Source organism: Haliotis cracherodii, unplaced genomic scaffold, assembly GCF_022045235.1.
Source record: "Haliotis cracherodii isolate W230 unplaced genomic scaffold, xgHalCrac1.p SCAF_1, whole genome shotgun sequence".
Lineage (NCBI taxonomy): Eukaryota > Metazoa > Mollusca > Gastropoda > Lepetellida > Haliotidae > Haliotis > Haliotis cracherodii.
In genome coordinates, this window is record NW_027266264.1 from 12,956,997 (window position 1) to 12,980,102 (window position 23,106).

General features: G+C 37.5%; 1 protein-coding gene across 16 annotated transcripts in view; it reads right to left on the bottom strand.

Moving 5' to 3' along the window:
- The window catches only part of LOC139472907 (regulating synaptic membrane exocytosis protein 2-like), a 113,137-nt gene that overhangs the window by 68,713 nt on the left and 21,318 nt on the right, over positions 1-23,106 (bottom strand). For 15 of the 16 annotated variants that reach the window (XM_071255484.1, XM_071255475.1, XM_071255414.1 and 12 more), the window contains exon 1: positions 17,418-17,882. The exons of the other annotated variant lie outside the window; for it this stretch is intronic. In XM_071255484.1, the coding sequence (XP_071111585.1) occupies positions 17,418-17,548 (131 nt within the window). In that variant the 5' untranslated portion in view covers positions 17,549-17,882. Of the gene's footprint in view, positions 1-17,417; positions 17,883-23,106 lie in introns of those variants that run through there. 16 annotated transcript variants of the gene reach the window in all.

Genomic DNA, 23,106 nt, shown 5'->3' on the forward strand with positions numbered 1-23,106 from the left:
TAATGGGCTTATCTCTTAATTGATACATGATTAAATGCTTCATTAACATTCCAAGATGACAACTGTTCTAATTCACCATGTTTAAAATTGGAGCTCTTCTAAATGCTGGCAATCTTACACATCGACTTCAGATTCATGAACCCAGTGGTTTCAGATGAGATCTCTAAAATGCAGTTGTAGCATCCCCTATATCACTACCAGTAAGTTAATTGCATCCATGTTTACTGCAACTGAAATGTTTTTCACTTCTAAATCCCCAGACATCTAAATCATTGTCATACAAATATACATGGTGCACTAAAACTCTCATGATAAATCGCACACCCACATCTTCCAAGGGACACAAAGATCTATTGCCCTAACTGATAACTGCATGACTCCCACTGCAAAAAAATCAAAGTTTCACACGTGACTGTATATTCTTTTCCCCTCAAGCTGAAATGATTTGTGATATATTGTTGGAAACAAGTCTTTACAAATCTTTGTCAAGTGTGTTCGATTTTGCACTGACGATCGTGGTTGTATTCTGTTGCTTATGGCCCAAGTGAGAAAATGTCATTATATAACTTCACTGGCAGTGTAGTCTAGCACATCGCAAGATGAAGACTCATGTATATTGGATGTTTCAGCTACGCTGAGAATAAGCTGCCCCTGCCTCACCATATACCGCTACACATACAACTATTGATTGCCTGGAAAACATGGACCGAGCGACTACATATTTCATGACACTCTTGTCGGGCACGGACGAGTAATTATTCCACTTGAGCCAAATCAGAGATGCAAATTTGCATGAAAAAGGGGTCTCTGACAATACAAATTTAACATACAAGCATCTTTACAATTACTGCACAATCATTAGATAGTGGTTTGTTTTCTGTGGAGGAGAAGGGGAGTAATGTACGATGCTCAACAAACAGATATGCATAATGACACCATGGACTTGATAGACATTAGTCACAATGTTCATACAAGATCATCACAAGACACCTATGTTCGAGATACATATGTGGTGTTTGTGGTTATGTCTAACACAAAATAACACCAAAAAAGAAGCTGCTTTTATGTCATAAATGGAAAGTTTGTAAAATAAAGAATCATAACTCTAAAAAATGTCCAAGCTATAGGACAAAGCATAATGTCTCACAGACACAGAATAACGTCAAGAACAATGTGTACCATTGTTTAGTGTTTGTTACCACACCCACAATGAAGTGCATTGATCGAGTGGATGGAGCATGGATGACAATGTCTAAGGTGCTGTAATATGCTTGTAGAGATGCTTTCCTCACACATCCTTGTTTTATGACCGAGTGGATTGCTGCTACATCCGCAATGAAGAATGCCTTTTTTTGAGACCAAGTAGTTTGTTGCCATGCACTCTCACAACAGCAAATGAAAGATGTCTTTTTTTTACCAATTGGTTATTTACCATGCAGTCTCACATCCATAATGAAGGATGCCATTTTTTTGGTTTTTTCCAAGTGTTTATTCAACATGAAATCTCACCCCCACAACGAAGGATGCTCTTGTTGTTTTTTTTCCAAGTGTTTATTCAACATGCATTCTCACCCAACAATGGAGGATGCTCTTATTTTTTTCCCCAAGTGTTTATTCAACATGAAATCTCACCCCCACAACGAAGGATGCTCTTGGTTTTTTTCCCAAGTGTTTATTCAACATGCATTCTCACCCCCACAACGAAGGATGCTCTTGTTTTTTTTCCCCAAGTGTTTATTCAACATGAAATCTCACCCCCACAACGAAGGATGCTCTTGGTTTTTTTCCCCAAGTGTTTATTCAACATGAAATCTCACACCCACAACGAAGGATGCTCTTGTTTTTTTCCAAGTGGTTATTCAACATGAAATCTCACACCCACAATGAAGGATGCCTTTGCTTTTTTTCCAAGTGGATATTGAACATGCAGTCTCACTCATAATGAAGGATGCTGTTGTTGTTTTTTCAAGTGAATACATGCAGTCTCACACCCACAATGAAGGGTGACTAAGGGTAATTTTACCATGCAGTCTCACACCCACAAGGAAGAATGCCATTGTTTTATGACTGATTGGTTTGTCCCACACAGCCCTCCATCCTCGACCTATGTCTCTCGTCCAAAAATCAATAAATCCTTAACCATGTTAACCCATATTTCAGCCACTACCACTTCTGCATGCATTCCTTCCACTGCCTGCCATCATGTTACAATCATTTCTGTTATAATCCAAATACAATAATGTGCCCTGGCAATTACAACACACACACACACACACCCCTTAGTGCCTCATTATGCTCTGGGATGAAAATGATCAACATAATATAGTACAATGTGTTATGCATGATGAGATGCAGGGTTCGTTCTTAGATATGTAGCCATCAGTGGACTGTTTATGGTGTAGAATACTCTTGAAAACATGAATTCTGCCTGATGAACTTCCACCTTATAAGATACATATTCAAAAATCTGACATACAAACTGGGACGGCAATGATGCTATCAATGCAGGTACATCAGGTCACATTTTCTGTATAAAACTGGCAACTGCATCACAATAGCAGACTGTACCTTAAGTATCACATATTCCACTTCCAATATAGCAAACGATAGCCATGAAAATGATACGGTAATGTCCAGATTATACAGAATATGAACTCTCTCTGCTTTTTATGGTCTTGAATTTTTATGCCCCCAAACTGAAAAAACCCACATGATACAGAGGCATGAGAAAATACTAAAGTATTAAGTACTTCCTTGATGGTATAAAGGAGTATGGTTAATCTCTGAGTTTAGTTTGTTGTTTAAAGCTGCACTCAACAATATTCCAGCTGTATGACGGCGGTCTGTGAATAATCGAGTCTGGACCAGACAATCCAGTGATTGACATCATGAGCACTAACAATAACAAGGAAATGATTATCAACATGGATTCATGCTATCAATAGCTGGTCTGTTCGGTTTCATCTTTGCTTCAATATGAGGCAAGAATTCTACATGTAAATAAATCTTCACGTCAATTCTTTCCAGGAACCCTTTGTGTTATCAAGAAGTGAAAACAAGACATACACAGTAATAGATAGCGTGATAATTGTATTTTTAACAGGAAAGCGAAATATGTTTCAAATATCATGAATAAAAGGATCAAGTGTATATTTGGGTCAATTTCCAAATGTATCTAATTGTTCACCAAACATACTTTTTTCATGTTTTTTTTTTCTTTCTAGAAAATTTGATATTCACAGAAGAGTATGGATGTGAACATCATTAGCAGCTAATCTTGACCACATCATTCTACTTCCATCAGTTTTCATTGCAGTTTAACTCTCAATGTTCCAGTTACATTGTATAAATCTATCTGCTAAGGAATATCTTTCACATCTAGAGTGACAAGCAGCCCTGGGGACGTCTTGCATTCATTTTGATAACATGGTAATTGCAAAAGTAACTATTAAGCATAATAAACCTAATACAATGTTTCCATGGGGAATTTTTTATATGCAGAACACACTCCAGCTCTATCCTGCTATACAGTTATGTAACTCTTGTCCACTTACCATACATTTTGATTTGTGAGTTTAATATTTCCAGCTGACCTTACTTTCTGCATCGTCAGCAAAAATAGTTTGGTCCTGTGTAGGCAGAATGAACGAAGGACCTGTGCAATTGTGATTGTGCTTGTAATAATGTGGCATTCTGGCAATTGCATTTTCATAAATCCAGAAATATGCACACTCCTTTTTGGTAATAAGTGCAAGATGAGAATTACAACAGGTAGAGGTTTTTTTCTATGGATATTTTTTTATATCTGAATACAGATAATCGTTTCTACAAAATACAATATAAAGTTATACTTGCCAATCTCATCCAAATGATATCCAGTGTTAGATGACAAAATTGAATATGAAATATTAGATTATGTGACCTGTCTAATTTGCATTGGACCTCGACAATTTGATTTATTTTTTTTATGCAAATAAACATTTGATTGCCTTGTGAAGACTTACCTCCAGGCCATTTTGATACAGCTGGAGTGAGTGAGTGAGTGAGTGAGTGAGTGAGTGAGTGAAAGGTAATTATTGCTTAAAGCTGCTTCAGAAATCTTGCAGCTATTTGCGGAAGAACATATTACGCAAGAACGCTTTTGAGAAAATACTTAACTATATATATAATGGAAAATCCTTTTGACACAATCCCTATGTTATCCCATGTGTATATCAACATTCAGTTGATATCAAAATGTTTGGTAGCTATAGAAATGTCAGCCTGTAGTCCTGGTAAAGTTCAGAATAAATTGATTGATAATTGAGACCTCTTGGTATGTGTAATACTCACATGTGTTGAGCATCAACCTACACTGGCATAATTCATAGGCATTACCAATTTGCTATTGGATTCTTGCATGTCATGTGTACTTTGTTTATATATGGTTGATTTTATTACTCCTACCTAACAACTTCAAATTAGGTGTTAAATGTTTTGAGTAGTAAAGACCACATTGTATGTTGTCTTGTCAAAAACGAATCAGTGTCAAAAATGCAACTCCCTATTTTGACTTGCACAATATGTTCCCAAGCTTTTTCTGATTAACATTGGCTTGCCTTTGCATGTGTTTGTGATGGGGGCCACCATTGGGGCTCACCTTTTTTGCTAACATCTGTTATCATCACTCTTTTTTTGCGATTCATAAACATATGTTTATAATATAGTCGGAATTGTATAATGGCTGTAGTTATTATGGGTTAGTATTAATTTTTTTTTACTGAACCACTTTTTAGTGTCAGTGCTTGAATGTCAGTTTATTACACCTTTCTCACACATTTGCCTTAGCATGACCTGAGATTTGCAATTCACAAACATTTTCAACAAACTTACTGTTAAGAAGGTCAATCATGTTACATTGACGTATTTCCTTCTCAAAAACATTCTACCTGGCCAGTTCGATTGAGACTTGTCTTGTTTCTTGACAAAAAAGCAAATCATTCAGATATATATTGTAGTATCATATCTGAAGTTGTTAAAAGTTTGTGATCTGCATAAATACATAGCATATCATTTGCAAGATTATTACAAGCAACTTATAACTATTGGACCACCAATGTGTTAAGAGATGTTTGGGACAGTACACCAGAAATTTGGAAAAACTGTACGTGTATCAAAATCAAATAATAATGATTATCAACAAGACTGTTGGCTTTCAGGATTACTTTTTTCTGAATGGACCAAACATTTTAAATGTGCATTATCATTCCTTCTTGTGCACATGATAGTGTGAATATCATTCCTTCTTGTGCACGTGATAGTGTGAATATCATGCCTTCTTGTGCACATGATAGTGTGAATATCATTCCTTCTTGTGCACGTGATAGTGTGAATATCATCCCTTCTTGTAAATCTGATAGTGTGAATATCATCCCTTCTTGTGCATGTGATAGTGTGAATATCATCCCTTCTTGTGCATGTGAGATAGTATGAATATCATCCCTTCTTGTGCATGTGATAGTGTGCATTATTATCCCTTCTTGTGCATGTGTGATAGTGTGAATATCATCCATTCTTGTGCATGTGTGATCATGGCATTTTCATTGTTTTAAATGCATGTGTGACAGTGTGCATTATCATCCCTTCTGTTTCATGTGCTTCATATAGCCCCATATAATTGCTAAACCATTGCAAAACTAATAACATTTGTAGTAACAATGATGGCTCTCAAAATAATCGATAGAATTTCCTACATAAATGCTACAGGTTACTTCTGAAACCCCCTCAGACAGTTGTGCAACCCATATTTCTCTTATTAGCCTTCTTCCCAGAAGAAAGCCTCAACAACTTTGTTCAGATGGGTGCCTAATATGCACAGAAGTGGGCCAGTAAATTTGTACATGTAAATATGCAACATATGGGATACAAGATCAGGTGATCTGCCGACTGTATTAAGTCATGAGCTATTGATTTGGGACTCCCTTTCATATACATCAGCCAGGGGATAATGCCCCGTGTCGCAGCCAACCATTGCATAAACTTGTCTTATCATGTTCAATAATACTGAAAGAAACACCATGATCGGCTAGCTTGGAGAATCAGACAAGTTTCCCAGGAATCCCAGCTTATAATTTTACAGACAAAGGATAATTATGGTAGCTTAACATGACATATTGAATCTTGGGCGTTTCTGATAAAATATTTTGTTTATTAACATTAGGAATTTTTCCATTCTTCCATCACTAAAATGTTATACATGGTTAAGTATGTGTAGACTATGTAAATACAATCATGGACAGATAGGATCAATCATTCCCAACAAATATTTCCCAGTATGGCATAAAGACTCTAGTAGTTATTCATGTGAGAAGGCAATAAGATGGGCCATCTGTACTTCATTTCAAGATCTTATTCATTTCCTTTCTGGAGCTGTCTAAAGTGTTCCTTTATCATGATTATCGCCAGGCAGGCTAATTCACTTCAAATGTTCATAATACATGATAATCTGGATTCAGAATTGAGGCATGTTGGTAGACCAACTGCTTCTTGGGCTCACAGACATTGCCAAAGGACAGTAACAGTCATATATGTCACAAAATGTTATACATAGTTAAGTATGTGTAGATTATGTAAATACAATCATGCACAGATAGGATCAATCATTCCCTACAAATATTTCCCAGTATGGCATAAAGACTCTAGTAGTTATTCTTGCGATTTATCACTGACACAAGGATAGTGAATATAAGACTATAGTTTCTCTTTAACTTGACACATATGCAGTGTTTAGATTGTAAATAATTTCAATCTTATTATTAAAATATTTGAATTAATTAGTGATCATAAGGCAAAGGCCGGCATCAAACAACAAACAATTCATTGTACACACGGAGTGCTCATGTATATAGTGATTTGAATGATATTAAAATAAGTCATTGGTGCTTATGCAGTGTATTTAGTTTACTACTGATATTATTTTTACAGCATATTTGTTCAGACATGGCTTCTGATTAGTAAACAAACTGAGGAATTATTTCAGTATAACATAATATTATTTGCTGCTCCAGCTGTGGTTGTTTATACACGTAACATTAATCATGAAGCCTGATTATGTACATACATGTACATGTATTTTGACATGTGAGAAGGCAATAAGATGGGCCATCTGTACTTCATTCAAGATCTTATTCATTTCCTTTCTGGAGCTGTCTGAAGTGTTCTTTTATCATGATTATCGCGAGGCAGGCTAATTCGCTTCAAATGTTCATAATACATGATAATCTGGATTCAGAATTGAGGCATGTTGGTAGACCAACTGCTTCTTGGGCTCACAGACATTGCCAAGGGACAGTAACAGTCATATTTGTCACAATTCTAAGAATAGCCATATTTGGGGTGGTGGATGGGGTTGGGTTATGTCAAGGAGAAATTATTCTTAAGGTTACCAGAATTACGTCACAGACAATACGTGGTCAGCTGAAAGTGAAGCTTCTTTTACTTCCCTGATATGATTCAGGGTTAGAAAAGATCTTCAGAAACCTATTCTTGTTGTATGAGTTGGCTGCAGTAGGCTCCTCAATGTGGAACGTCTCTATCTTGAATGGCATGCCTATCTTGAACCAAAGGTCTGGGACGTCTCTTTATACCAGTATAATTAAACTTGCACTTGTATATCAAACTCTGGGATTCACATTCACATGATGTCTCAGAACCTAGAATTGGTTACATAATATATAATTTGTATTTTTATCTTGAAAGTCAATTGAAATATTTTAAATGATTCAAATGGGCTCACATTTTGCAGCTTACCGATACTTAGTACAAACAATAATTACTGAACAGCTGAAAGCACATTAATAATGAGTTTTTATTTAACCAATGCTAAAACATACACTCTAATATTTGCCTTTGATGATTCTGTAAACTGAGGGCAAGCAGTAATGATCAGTTTCAACATGTTTCGCAATGATCTCACAATAACCTTGCCTTGTGAGATGCAACAACTATGTTTTCACAATCAGTAATTACCGGGCATAGGTTTAACAAAAAGGCTGATTCTAAGAACAGACACAGATTAGGTAAACTGAGTTCAACTGTTGGATAGGCATTTCTTAGAAGTTGACGAAGTAGGCACAATTTATGGATTTATTATACTGTAACAGTGATGTTTCGGAATAGATCCTTATACATTATACTGCCGTTAAGCAACAGTATATAGCTGGTAATAGGAAAATGGTATAAGGATTATCAAAATGTCATTATTACAATAGTTGTTATCATAAATTGTTTCTACTTTGTAACTGAGATCAAGCTGTTCGACAGTTGTCTTAATTAACCCAGGAATAATTTGTTTTGCTAACAAAAATTATTCCACAAGAGAGCATTTCAAATTTGTCGCTAGTCTTTCAGATTTTCAACATGGAATACAACTTTCAGGTGCTCGGAAGAAGCAGTCGAAGATCGGTGAATTTTTCCATCTGTGAATTCCATTTTTTTGTAATTTATGGTATAATATGACAGGTCAGTCATTGTTATGTGTTGTAAAAACATCCCATAGCTTTGAAATCATGGTGTCAACTGTACATGGATCTAACTGTCAGGCTCTCTGACTTGTTTACTTGCATGTCACCCTATCTCAATGGCGTGGGACATTCTCATAACATCAATATTAATTGTCTGGTCCAGACACAAGTATTAGTTGTTTCATGTTGTTTAATGCCGCACTCAGCAATATTCCAGCTATAAGACGGCAGTGACACAATTATTAGTGAGTGAGTGCTTGAGTTTGGTTTAACGCCGCTTTTAACAATATTCCAGTTATATCGCGGCGTGTCAGCTTAATGTGGGAGGAAAGCCCGAAGTGATGCAGGTCTCAGACGTTTACCTCTTCGATGAAACCCACGAGCACGGGTATGGTGCTGACGAACCTAGAAACATAATCGGGGCGAACCGGGATTCGAACCCACAATCATAGGCTTCTGGCGTACCCAAGGGATGCAACTCTGCACAGCGAATCGCGGCGCCTTAGAAGACTGGGCCACCCGTGCCCCCCACAAGGATTAAATGCAGCAGTCATATGGCAGGAATAAACAACAAACAAACATACAAATTTATATATGACATGATACCTATTGTGTAGTGCTTCAAACAACCAGTGCTTTAGCACTGTATGCCTGCAGACAGCCTGATAGAACTACCTGTCAACACCATCTGTTTCAGCTGTGATTCACCTGTCCCCAATTAGCACAATATGAACAAGCCAGTTTAATGAGGACCTTTGTCCTTCACACCTGTTTGGAATTAAACATTGTTCAACCATCAACCAGCTTGTAGTAAGTGCATTCAAACATACCAATTTTCTCTCTGATGCAACTGTGACAACTTTTTGTCCATGGGCAGGGGCAGGGTAAGGGACAGGGGGCAACTTGCACCTGTTCATAAATGTACCTATCCATGAAACAGCATCTATAAATGCATTTACATCTGGCATTAAATATTTTCTGTTGTCAATTTTAATAATGCTCCAATGCTGACCATTTTGTTTCAAGATAACTATATGAATACAACACATTGACAACTGAAATAAGCTGTGTATATCTTGCTATAAGTATTGAAGTCAACGATATCCTATATTTTAGAACTTCAAAATTTGAAAAAAAAACACATGATAAACAGGAATAGGTTTATATTATCACTGATCCAGGGTCTCTAAAGGATTCAGTAATCTCTATCACTGATATTCTGGAATCTTTCTAAACATGGCATACACTTTGGAGCTTAAACAATGTTAAACTGAACATATTTTTTTCATAACTTGGTAAAGGAATTTCTATGTTCGAACAATTTGACATTTGATCATTTACAAATATGTTTGCTTAATTAGCACAGTTATCTTCAAATTTTCAAAAGAATGAAACTTTGTATAACACTGGATAATCTTTTGCCTTCATACACAGAAAAATGCCAATTGAAACCATTTCATAATATTTTATAAGCTGAAAGACACCATTTTATGTGACTGGTTATTTTAATTCCTAGTGATTATTTTTGTTTTTACCAAAATATACCAATATATTCAACTTGGCACGAAATAGCATTAGTTTTATTCTGAGCAAAAATAATTTATTAGAGTGATTGAGTATTAACAATATTCTTCAATTTCAGAAGCTGAGCATATTGATAGTCCTTATCATATAGTAAATAAGTGATAGTTTCATGAAATAGACCGTAATTTAGTTTCCAAGTCTGTTTGAGTCCCCCATGAGCAGAGGAACCTGTTCTGCACAACATAAAGCCAACTCATGAATCACCTTGCCCAAGAAACATAACTGACAAGAGACCAAGCCATTCATGTACCATACTTTGTAACAACAGACCCTGAGTCAGCAAACCAGGCATATACCTTCAAATTTTTAAACCAATATAATTTTTAGCCAATACCCAATGGGACAATATGAAGGGCATTTATTTAATACTGTGCAAGTTCTGACAATGCTCCCAACCCAAATCTTGATGAACAATGGTCCTGGGCCCCATTCCACAAAGCGATCTTAGCGCTAAGATGATCGTAACTCCCATACTTTAACACAGGCTTACGACAATCATAGCACTAAGATCGCTTTGTGGAACGGGACCCTGGTTATTTAAGAAATTGTCATACTATTTGTAATTATTTTTTGCGAGACTATCGTCTTGTATCAGTACAGAATAAAATGTATCGTGTATCATATGATTGCATGAAAACTCAAGATGCACCAGTGCACCAATGTACCGTTTCACCAACAAATCTATAAGTCAGTAAAACATTTGTTCACATTTCTCATCAATGATCATGACGAAAATGTAAATAACCTTTGCATCCTAAACAAGAACAAACAATGTGCAGTGTTTCATTTAACCACCAAAGAGGGGAAAGCTCTGACTCATTGGTCCATAATCTACGATACCTCCATCGTGCCTCTTAATTTCTAAACTGTAAGCCATATAATGTCCTGCCTTTGTGTGGTCAATCAAAAGTCAATGAAATTCAAACTGATCACTTGAGAAATGACCTCTCAACAGACATTAAAACACTTGTAGACTATTTTCTCTCTGTCCAAAACCTCATTGCCTTTTTCTCCCTGAGTGTATCTATACATTTTTGTTCCATATAACTTACATGCTAACCCTTTTTGCGACCAGCTGCTGTCATCACCGATTCACAGCGATCCATGCAAACAATTCGTCTGCTATTTTGCCCACGGATAATTGAAACTGGTTACTCTCTGGCAATGACGTTTTTTTATTCGTTGAGGCATAGACCATCTTGTAATGCCATTTCGCCAACACTTCTCTCTATGATACAACACTCAAATAAAAAACAATGTTTTGCCTGCCATTACATAGTTAATACAATCGCATTGTACCGTATTTGTGATATGCATGTGTTATTATTATGTGTATTACCACCACATAACACAGGACTGTCATAAAGTGTCGAACATTCATAACTATCATACCAAACCATTCCAATATTGGACACACGCCAGTAAACACCTGCATAAAATCAAGCTTCCTATGATGGGCGTAGCATAATTTCCATAACATTTACGTACTTCCACATTGTTGCACATTGTGTGGGCTTCAATTGTAATGTGCGGGTCATATATTTCCCTGAAGCACAAACAAGCTACTTATTCCATGGCTTTTATGCTGAGAACACACCCAACATACAACAATGAACTATCATAAACTGGTATTGACAAACAAAACGCTGCTTGTATCATCATAGTTGATACCATGTTTTAGTCATTCAAATGTTCAAATACTATTATTCATAATGAACATATCATACCAAAATTATCATTTCACTCTTACAACAAAACAATAGAGAGGCTTAACATATTGACTTGAGACTGACATGAGGTGACAGGTATTGTAACACATGGCGAGGGTATTGGACATTATTGTAACAATTAAACCTCACAGTCTGACGTAGGCTGCTTACGATTCACATGACATCAAAATAATATTTGTCTCTTTCATATGTGCCTGCTAAATGTTAGGTTCTTTACATTACCAAGATACTTGTTAACTTTTCCAGAGTATTTTCACCCAAGCTTAATAAATTTTATAATCATAATAAACACACCAATGCAGATAATTTACAAATATGTCAATTCATCACTGCATGGCAAACACGAGGCAAACAATTTTCACTGTGACTACCAAATAAAATACTGAAGTCCTTATCAGTTCCAGATGAATTCTGTGTTTCCATGATCACCGAAAGATTTGCAGAAAATGTAACTTACCACAGAATTGCAGACAAATTACTGAATTTGCCTTTTTTATATTCAGCAATACACTAATTTTCATACAGTTCAAGCTTCTCCATCAAATTTTACACTCGATGGATGTCCAAACATTGAACATGCAATTCAAACATTCAAAATATTCTATATTTTCCCATTTTGATTAATAGCGACAAAACATAGAAATCTCTGTTAAAAGCAGAGTCGATTGTATGATTCCAACTTTATTATGAGTATGTGTTTATGAATCACTATCAAATATTGATATCAAAATGCGAAAGGAAATTTCACATGATTTTGGCAATGACAAAAGTATTTTGGACAAACATGACAAATGAAGGATCTTTATAGAAATCTGATTATTTTAAATGCAATGAAACATCTACAATCAATGCAGGGCTCGAAAAGTCCACTCGTCCTCTCTTATTGATGGGTGGCAGCATATGCAGGAAGTAAAAGAAGTGAAGAATCACACGTCCTACAGAAAGAATACATATATTTCAATTCATCTCTAATCGTTTTCAATAAAATATGCAGGTAATTTTGACCTTGCATGTTTTCATTTCTTGTACATTCGTACTTAATAACGAAATATATGTCGCTTATATCATAACTTGATGGCATACTTGGCAACTGTCTGTTGAAGAAATAAACAAAAAGTGTGTTTGCGTTGCAGGTGTCGAAACTATTTTTAGAGGGAGCGATTATATTTAATACTTTTGTTGCAAGTGACTTGTTACTCATTCTCAAATGTCAAAGTGAAAGCGAATGATTTGGCGATGGTAATGGTAGTATTTAATCAGAAATGATGGGGTTGTCGAGAAAAAAACATGATTCGATTACCAAACAGGCCAAGACATGAATTTATTTTTTTAAACCAGAATGACTGTGGAACACGAAAAAGAAATGTTCATGGTTGAGTGAATTTGAATGGCTGAGATGCATGTGGATGGCAGTGACTGTGATATATTTTGAATTGTCTGTTGGAAATATCCCAAACTTAAAGGTCAATTACAGAAAAAAGTAATTGTATTTGAGAAGCTACTGAAGTCAAGTGTTTCAGATGAACAGCTGGAAATACATACCGGTACCATCATTACTGTTATCTATCATTAAATGTTTTATGCATCATGATCCATGATTGATATTATGACCAATGACATCACTGTCAGGATAAGATGACACAAAAAGTCACTGAACCTGACCACCTCATTCATGTAATCATCTTGTCCGATAAGCATAGGTTGCTGGGGACTTATGCTTATCCAGAATCCTCACAAGGCTCAAGGTCACTGAAACATGCCACCCTACTATGGACAAATTCCAAACTTATATTTGACAGATTTCAACCTTAAACAGAGAAGACAGAAATAATTATTGTTATTTTCTTTGTTCAGTTTTTAACTCCTCTGACACTGCTTGTTCATCACAACCAACAAAGGTAAGGTGAAATGGGGTTTAACGTTGCGTCCAAGACTATTGCACTTATATAGCGACGTGCATGTACGTGTGTGTGTTTGTGTGGCTGCTTGTACTAGTCCGGACTGATGCCGATTTATAGTGCTAGCTCACCGAGATACCATGCCTCAGCCGACCAGTCAACCAGTCCTTGTTTTAGTCCCTTAATGCCGAGCGCCAGACAGGGTGACAACAAGTACCATCTTTTAACGTCTTTTGGTATGACGCGGTCGGGGATCGAACCCCTGACCTTCCGCTCTCCGGGCGGACGCTCTACCAGTAGACCACGGAGGCGGTCCACAACCAACAAAACACCTTGTTACAATACAATGTTTTCTTTAGTAAGGCCACTGTATGATACATGATCCAGTGCACTAAGAACTACACGTTTTCTTCTGAAGCTGCAAATGAAGGCTTTTACCAAGGCGTTCTCAGATATTTGGCTAAAAGTCTACAGCAAATGTCAAAATGCCAGTAATCATATGATAATACTTAATATTTTAGATTTGCAAAGGTTACTTGTGTTTTACCGATATCAGGACACAAAACTAACGAGAATTTTATACTTTGCATCGAAGTGAAGGTCTTGCTAAAGCATATCCAAAATTAATGTAAACATTTTCTTTTCAATTTGCCTGTCATTTAGATTATTAACCTATATAAAATCTCTGTAATGATATCGCTACAGACATTGGAGAATTGTATTAATTTTTAATTGTAATTTCTGTGTGTTTGTGTTTGTTGGGAGAAGGAGGTCCAATTCTACTGCATTTTGGACCCTACCTTTTGTTTTAAATGTGGCTCTTATCATGCCTGTGTATACTGTAAATCTGAAAAGATTTATGAGCAGGAAAGTACAGCGAAAACTGCGAGTGACACAGTCTCACAATAGTTTCATGATGCAGTTATTTTGGCAGACCAACGACAAACAAACAATAATTAAGGAGGCATATTTCTTTTATTCACTTCCCCACAATGTCAAACCAGTCAGTACATGATTACATGAATAAATTCTCTCTCACACCCTGTTACCTTAAATACACATGTTCACTGGGTGTCAGTAGTCTAATCAGTAGGGCTGAATGAATACACTATGAGGCGAATACGATTCGTATCAGGAATATTCAGAAAATATTATTTCACGTATACAATAACAAGACAGCAGTTGATGTATTATTTGTTATATTCAATGAAAAATAACAACATAAATTATTTGACATGGTTGGTTAATTATTAATATATTATACATTCACATACTGCACTTATCCAGGTACTAGTATCTGCTCAAATACGATGATGATCAGTGACCATGAATTCAATACTGTCAAATTGAATATATGAGTGTAAAGAATGCAATATGTTCTTACGGATATTTTTAGGTACAGGGTATGTAAATGCACATGACTGCATATTCGTAAATATTCGATTCTAGTGACCACGAATAATGAATTCCATTCATGAATGGATACAGTTTGATTCACCCAATACGCAAGTGAATCTTATTAGCCCTACTAATCAGGAAAGTTAACAAATCTGCAAACATCTTGTCAAGTTGCGTACATGTCACTGAGTAGTCAAGACAGATGCAAGCCAGTCTATTTTGTAAAATAAACAAACTACTCCAATCCTCCTAGTCAATTACAACAAGGCATTTATCTATTTTCTAAAAATCACTGACTGACACCGAGTTACCATTTCATCATACCGCATCCTCTTTTAAAGATAGCATGTGCACAGTAGCTTTAATATATGAGCCATTAACAATAATTTTATAAGTGCACAACTTTCCAGATTTACAGTATACCTATTATACATTGTGTCCCATCATACAGTATTCGCAATCATAGCAATATTGTCAGTTCAGTCAGTCACTATGGGTACAGTAATCTTCATCTATAGTGGTGATCTAAAACTTCATAATTAATACTTGTTGGGAACATTTATTTACTTTTATGGGTGAACTCGGACTATGCATTACAAATATGGTCACATGAAACATCCAACCATCAAAGTGAATATTATGAGTTGTAGGAACACACCTTCACCAATAAATAACTTCATTTATCACCCCACCGCTTAATAACATGTTTTGCAATATACCTGTACCATATTGCCTGACAGGTCCACAAAAAGAGTGTGGCAACATTGCAGTTTACTGGGAACAGCTTACTCTAGTGCTAATTGGCTCAGACTTCCAGCTGTGGCGCTTGCTTCACAGGTTCTGTGTGCCTCTTAGATCCTCAGGGTTAGTTCTGTAAGGGTTAGGGTAGGCTACCCCAACTTAATCCTTAGCCTTGGATACCCTTTCCCCTTAAAGCACCCCTTTCTGATCATTTGGATTGGGCACCACTTGCCAATCAAGCACCCCTTTCTGATCATTTGGATTGGGCAACACTTGCCAATCAAACACCCCTTTACAATCCTTTGCTCGCTGACTTGGTTGATGCATGTCATCATATCCCAATTGCGTGGATCGATGCTCATGATGTCAGTCACTGGATTGTCTGGTCCAGACTCGATTATTTACTGACCTCCCTCATATAGCTGGAATATTGCTGAGTGTGGCGTTAAACAACAAACAAACAAATAAATAAACAATCCTTTGGGGTGGTTGTGAGTGGGGAAAAGGAAGAGACCTGTATCTCATTTAAGGAAATAATCCAATGTTATTTTAGTAAAATCCAACCACTGTTTTCAAGTTTCGAGGAAAAATTGCTATTGCACATATGCATAAATGTTAACATTTGAGTGTTGATCACTTGGTAAACGAGCACTAGCCTAATTATTTGTGATAGCGCCCATGGTCCCATGGTAAAGTGTTGGCCAATTAGATTACTCATTAGCCTAACTTAGCTTCAAGCTGGCAACGCGAGTTCGATCCTCCACTCAGTGCTAATTGAAATCCGAAAAAGTGTGCCCAGTAAAGTGCAATACTCCCAAGAGCGTCAAATTAGTTACATTGTTATGATTCTCGCACTCACAAAAGGGTCGTCTGCTATTCCCCCAGTGTGCTCAAGAGTTATCTACCCTTTAAACATGTTTATAGTTTCGTATTCCTCTGTACTGCTAATGTATATTCAGTTCTTTAACCATGCATAACACTCTTACCATATTATTTATATCAGTTTGATATCCACATTATCTTGTATAATGTGCAAATTAAAGTGAACGGTATACGAAATTTTCATTAACCAACAGCGAGGGCAATATGGCGTCTGAGCTGTCAGTTGCTCGTGTCGAGCCTTGAGTGCATATTTTTCTTGCTTTCTCTGCTTCCTTCAATACGTTGCTTATTCTAACACAAACATCTTGCAGCTGCTACCCTTACAAATGATAATATTCACATATGTAGTCCTATATCACGACTGAAAGGTAGCATATTAACGCTGAAATCATAATTAGTATTCCAAACCTAGTGGCTTATTTAGAAGTGGAAGTGAGATGAATCGCAAGTTTGCTAGCGCTTCTTTTCTTAACGGACTATCGTTCTGCGTGCATAATAATATTTTCTCAAAGCAGAAAGCATGTGCCATGTCAATGAATGCAGCAATGATATCATTCGAAAGGGATAACCGTGCACATTTGACTAAAACGACCAGCATTAGCAATGGCGAGCCTCATTTCGGAATCCAAAATGGCGAGCATACTTCCTATACATTTCTGGTTGTAATGGAGGTATTCTCTCACCTGATAACTTCTTGTTCTTTCTCCTCCTCTTCTCTCTGTCTTTTGAGGACATCTTCAATGATTTTCCGCTCATCTTCGCTCAGATGACTCAAGTCCGGCATGGGGGGGAGAGATGGACGCCTGGATGACATATTGCTTTGTCGGTTAGATCGATAATCGCAAAGCTGACACAGTCGTTCGTTCTAACTCGCACAGAGCTGTTCTGTTGGCTGGTTACTTCCTTAAAATCATTGTACTTTCCTGTTATTCTGCCACCGAGCTAACATTAATCCATCGCCAGGCTATTCCCACATTGAATCTTGAGATGGTTAAGGAGACACATACGCGCTTCCGACGGAACATTGCGTCCCCATTCTACACTCTCAGCCTGCCGGGAGAGAGCACACACATTATCTATGCGTTGTGCATAATATAAACGCTAAATTGCAGCCAATCAAACAATTCCGTTTTGTGACGTCAACTCAATCGTGCTTTAAGCGGTTGTGTGTACGGGCCCATATTACAGCACAATTGGTGCCTTATTGATTTGGCTAAAACCATTGTCGTTACTGTTCCATTGGTGCACGTGGGCTAGGGGTAATTGTGTTACGTGTGGAAGCCTCATGGGGTGTGGCTCAACAGAGTGTCGCGCACCTGTCCAAAATTCGGCACAAGCATCTGCAAGCAAGTAACATTCAGCTATCTTCGAAAAGGCTTCTGGCCCACCGAAGTGAGCCCGCAATTGTTATAAATAATTTAGCTTTGCATATATGTGATGGAATTATTTATTGTTAGCTTACGGTCGAAAGCTGTATTATAGTTTCATGCTGAAACAAGAAGCGGAGTTTTCTGTGCAGTGATGCATAGGGCGAAGAGAAGATTAATAGACGCTGCTGGGTGGTATCGATACGAACGGATGACTTGAGATTGGTGCAAACCTATTGAGCAACATTACCAGAGCTTTTGGTGAATATGTAACTGTTTACATTTATCAGATCTGTCGTAATTATTAGAACAATGTCGACTTACTCGTGGAATCATTACTGTTTGAACAAACCTGAAGACTATAATACGTTTTGTGTGATTCTATTTGAAATTGGCTTGATGCCTCAGCTCTGACAGTTCATTTGATGGCCTGGCGCTTAGCTTCGTGCAGTGCTCTCATTAACTGCGCTCACGTAATTTGGCCATTTCTTTGACATTACCTCAAACAAATAAACGTTCTATGGAAGAGTCAACGTTGTTTGAAGTGTTCGATGTTGAATTAACTTTAACTGAGAGATAATTAAACCAGCTTATGTTAAGCACGTAACGTGTTGCGAATGGCATAGTGTAAAGAGATATGGTTTTACGAATATTAGATCAAGGTGCAGAATTTCTGTAAAGGCAAGTATGTGACTCGTATTACTGTGCATAACTACATATCGTACGTGGAATCAAACCCCTACTTCATCACATGTTTTGTTTTGTTGTTTAACTCCGCACTCAGCAATATTCTAGCTATATGTCGGCGGTCTGTAAATAATCGAGTCTGGACTTGACAGTCCAGTGATTGACATCATGATCACCGATCTACGCAATTGTGATGCGATGACATGCATCAACCAAGTCAGCAGCCTGCCCGCCCTATCCCGTTAGTCGCCTCTTACGACAAGCATGGGTTGCAGAAGACCTATTCTAGCCCGGATCTTTACGAGTCGATCCATGAAGGTAATAGACTGAATTATATAATTATAATCATAGAACGATAGAATCATATCTAGAGAAGTATGGATGTTAAGAAGAGATGTTTCCTATGTGTACCATTTAATGACAAAACTAACACTCAGGTAAGTGTTACCGAAGTGTCTTTATTGTTATCACGATATGCTGCACGTGATTTCCAAACTTTACACGCTAAACCTGCACAAGACAAATGGTGCATCTCGAGTCATGTGATGCGTTCATGAACTTCGGACCAATCAAATATCTCTTGAATATGAGTAATTCTCCGTATTGTAACACGTATGGTATTCGCGTTTCATTTGTAGGTGAGTATCTATAATAATAAGTTTTCAAAGTTCAACTATTCCTGATATATGTATTCGCACGGCAGCGTGGCGTGGCCATGTACCTTGTGACGGTGGAATGTGACAAGGTTTTTGCTCGTTGTTTAACAACAATATATTCCAACTATATGACGGCGGTCCGTGAATAATCGAGTCAGGACCAGATAATCCAGTGACTGACATCATGAGCATCCATCTATACGCAATTGGGTTACGCTTACATGCATCAAACAAGTCAGCGAGCCTGACCACCCGATCCCGTTAGTCCCCTTTTACGACAACCGTAAGTTGCTCTGATCTTCACGGTTTTATACCTGTGTAACACAGCAAGGGACCTTGTGACGTAGGTTTTGTGCAGTGTTCTCATTAACTGCGCTCACGTTATTTGGCCATGCAAACCAATTATCGAAGGCATGAGCAAGGATCCTTCCCTCCGCGTGTGACCACCCGATCCTCTTCAGTCGACCACAAGCATACATGTTCCCGAGGCAAGAGCGTTAACTCCTAATAGGAGGGACATATAGAAGGGACATAACTCGTAATAGTCACTGGTGGCCCTAGTTCGAGCCTGGAAATTCCAGCCTAGTTCGGCAAGGGTGGAAACTGGACTTTTATAGTAAGTTAACTCCTTTGCCTCGTGAAGATGGACACATAAGTTACTGGGGCTAATTTTACCCCGGAATCCGCACAGATTTCAAACTAATACTGATATTAACAAGACTCTCAACAAACGCTGGACATTATTTTCAACTTGGAGCTCAGATCAAATTGAACTGTTTTGAATTTTGAATCGCGTGGAATAAGAACATCAAATATGGCCTTCCTACAAGTTAGCAAAACCGATGGAAGACAACTACACTTGTGATGCAAGACATATATCTACCATAATACTGCCAATTTGAAAGGTTATGTGTGTGAATCATTTTTTTTTATCTGTGAACCCTTCAACACATTTCGTCCATGGTTTGCTAATGTTCAAACGGTATGTGCGCTCTTTTTAGTGTTGACTGATTATTTAACTAACAAACAATAACATACCGTATTACCCATAAGGTGTGAAAGATCAAGTGTAATGAATTTCCAAAGTTTAAGCATGTGCAGTTTTGCGATTGTCAAAGCTGATGTCCAGGCTAAACAAAATCTTTTGGATGCGTTGTGAGAACAAGTCGATACAATATCATCACGTCTTTTAATCAATATGCAAAATTGACTTGTGATTTAATTATATTTTATCCTTCCTTCTTTTTCTGGGTGGTGGGCGGCTATTTCATACATTTTTGGGTATATCCAACTCCAAGTACGGATTATCTGTCCCAGAAAATGATTGGCGTAAAAACTGCACCAATGATGTTATACCTCGTAGCTGCCTGGCTATTTTGTAATTCGACACTTGGTTAGCCATTTTAGGTCTTCCCACTTGCGACAACTCCGATTATATATACTACTCAAAACAAGTTAAAGAACACCCGCAATTGGAAGGATGTGTGTTGCTATACCAGCCAGGAATGATATATTGACTATAGTGTACCCGGTGTTCTTTTTCTTCTTTTGAGTAGTATACATAAAAATCCTGGTAACAATACTTAATTGATCAAGGGGATCATTTCACCGAGGGTAACAAATATATGAAGACTGCCATCCATTGGTCGGTTACCAGCCCCACACCACAATAGATAATATCGGTACAAAATATAAGAGACGGTATAAAAATTGAAATTTATGATACAATATAGTTACTGAGTAAACCACAAGAAACTTGAATATCATGATCTTTGTGTGTATTGCGTTTTAAATTAAACATAATGTCGGCATTTGAGTGAGTGTTTCGGTTTACCCCGCTTTTAGCAATATTCCAGCATTATCACGGCGGGGCACACCAGAAATGGGCTTCACACATTGTACCTATGTGGGGAATCGAACGCGGGTCTTCGGCGTGACGAGCGAACGCATTAACCACTGGGCTACCCCACCGCCCCTGTCTGCATTTGATTGTAAAAATCTCTGCATAAATTCTACAATGTATAGTACCTGCTGGCACCAATACCCTGAACAAGAACTATTAAAATAACTGTTTAAACGGAATAAGTGTTGAGTTTGCAACCGGTTGTCAATCCATGCACCTTTCAACCGAACCCAACACCTAACAAGCACACTGGGGATGGGCATATTTCCGGTGCTGATAAAAAAACCGGTTATTGGTCTGCATGTCCAGAAGTCATTGACAATGTAAAACATCAGTCTATCTATACATAGTGTAACGAACCAGAGATGTCTATCTATACATAGTGTAACGAACCAGAGATGTCTATCTACACATAGTGTAACGAACCAGAGATGTCTATCTATACATAGTGTAACGAACCAGAGATGTCTATCTATACATAGTGTAACGAACCAGAGATGTCTATCTATACATAGTGTAACGGACCACAGATGTCTATCTATACATAGTGTAACGAACCAGAGATGTCTATCTATACATAGTGTAACGAACCAGAGATGTCTATCTATACATAGTGTAACGGACCAGAGATGTCTATCTATACATAGTGTAACGAACCAGAGTAACGTATATAGTAAAAAAGCGCCAATATCCTTTTAATGATCAATAAAATTCATGGTAAAAGCAGTATGATTCCGACTATTTCACACATTCCCTATAGCCTTTGGAATTAAATTTGACTTTGGCCGCGATATGTGAATTAAAAACAACAAGATTTCTATAATCATATTAATACATAAGTGTCTACGAAAAGCAGTGTCAATTGTACGGTTCTGACTACATCATAAGCATGTATTTATGAATCCCTATCAAATAGTGATGAAACTAGGTGTTCGCGAAAAGTGAACATATCCTGCCCCACCGGTGGCACCCGTCACAAACACATGCAAAGGGAAGTCAAGTGTTTGTTTACCTGAACAAACACGGGAACTATGGTACAAGTCCAAATGGGAATTGCACCTGACATCATTTTGGTCACCGCCAGGATTAACAAATTCCCAGATTAACGACTCATTATTACTATAGCTTGTTATACATTATATAGACATGTACACATAATCGTCCCGAATAAGCAAGGTTTCCGAAATAGCCGTCACAGTTCGCCGAATAACCCCTCATGCGAAATCAGTTTCATTGAAATATAGGCACGCAAATCTTTTGTATCCGTATTCTGGCAAGTTTTTATGTTTTAATGTATTGTGTTTTTTTGCAAATTGTGCGTGCGTGCGTGCGTGCGTGCGTGCTTGTAAGTGCGAATGATCACATCGATCCTGTAAATAAACGATCCGGGTTTTTTTCAACAATCTTGTTAAGTCTGTTCTTCTTCATTTCTGACATATGACACATTACACGAGTAAGTCAGTGCGTGCGTGCGTGTGCGTGAGTGAGTGAGTGAGTTGGGCTGAACAGTATTCCAGTTGTATGACGGTGTGTCAGCTTAATAGGGGAGAAAAGCCCGAAGTGATGTAGGTCTTTTTATGATGCAGACATTTACCACTTTCTGGAGAGCCCAAGGGACGCAACTCTGTACAGCGAACCGCGGTGCCTTAGACGACTTGACCAGCCTGCCCCCACTATAAGAATCCTACAAAAGATAATGTAACCCCCTTTAATATAAACTTTATAATTCTTCTCTGCATCAGTGATGATTTATATAGTT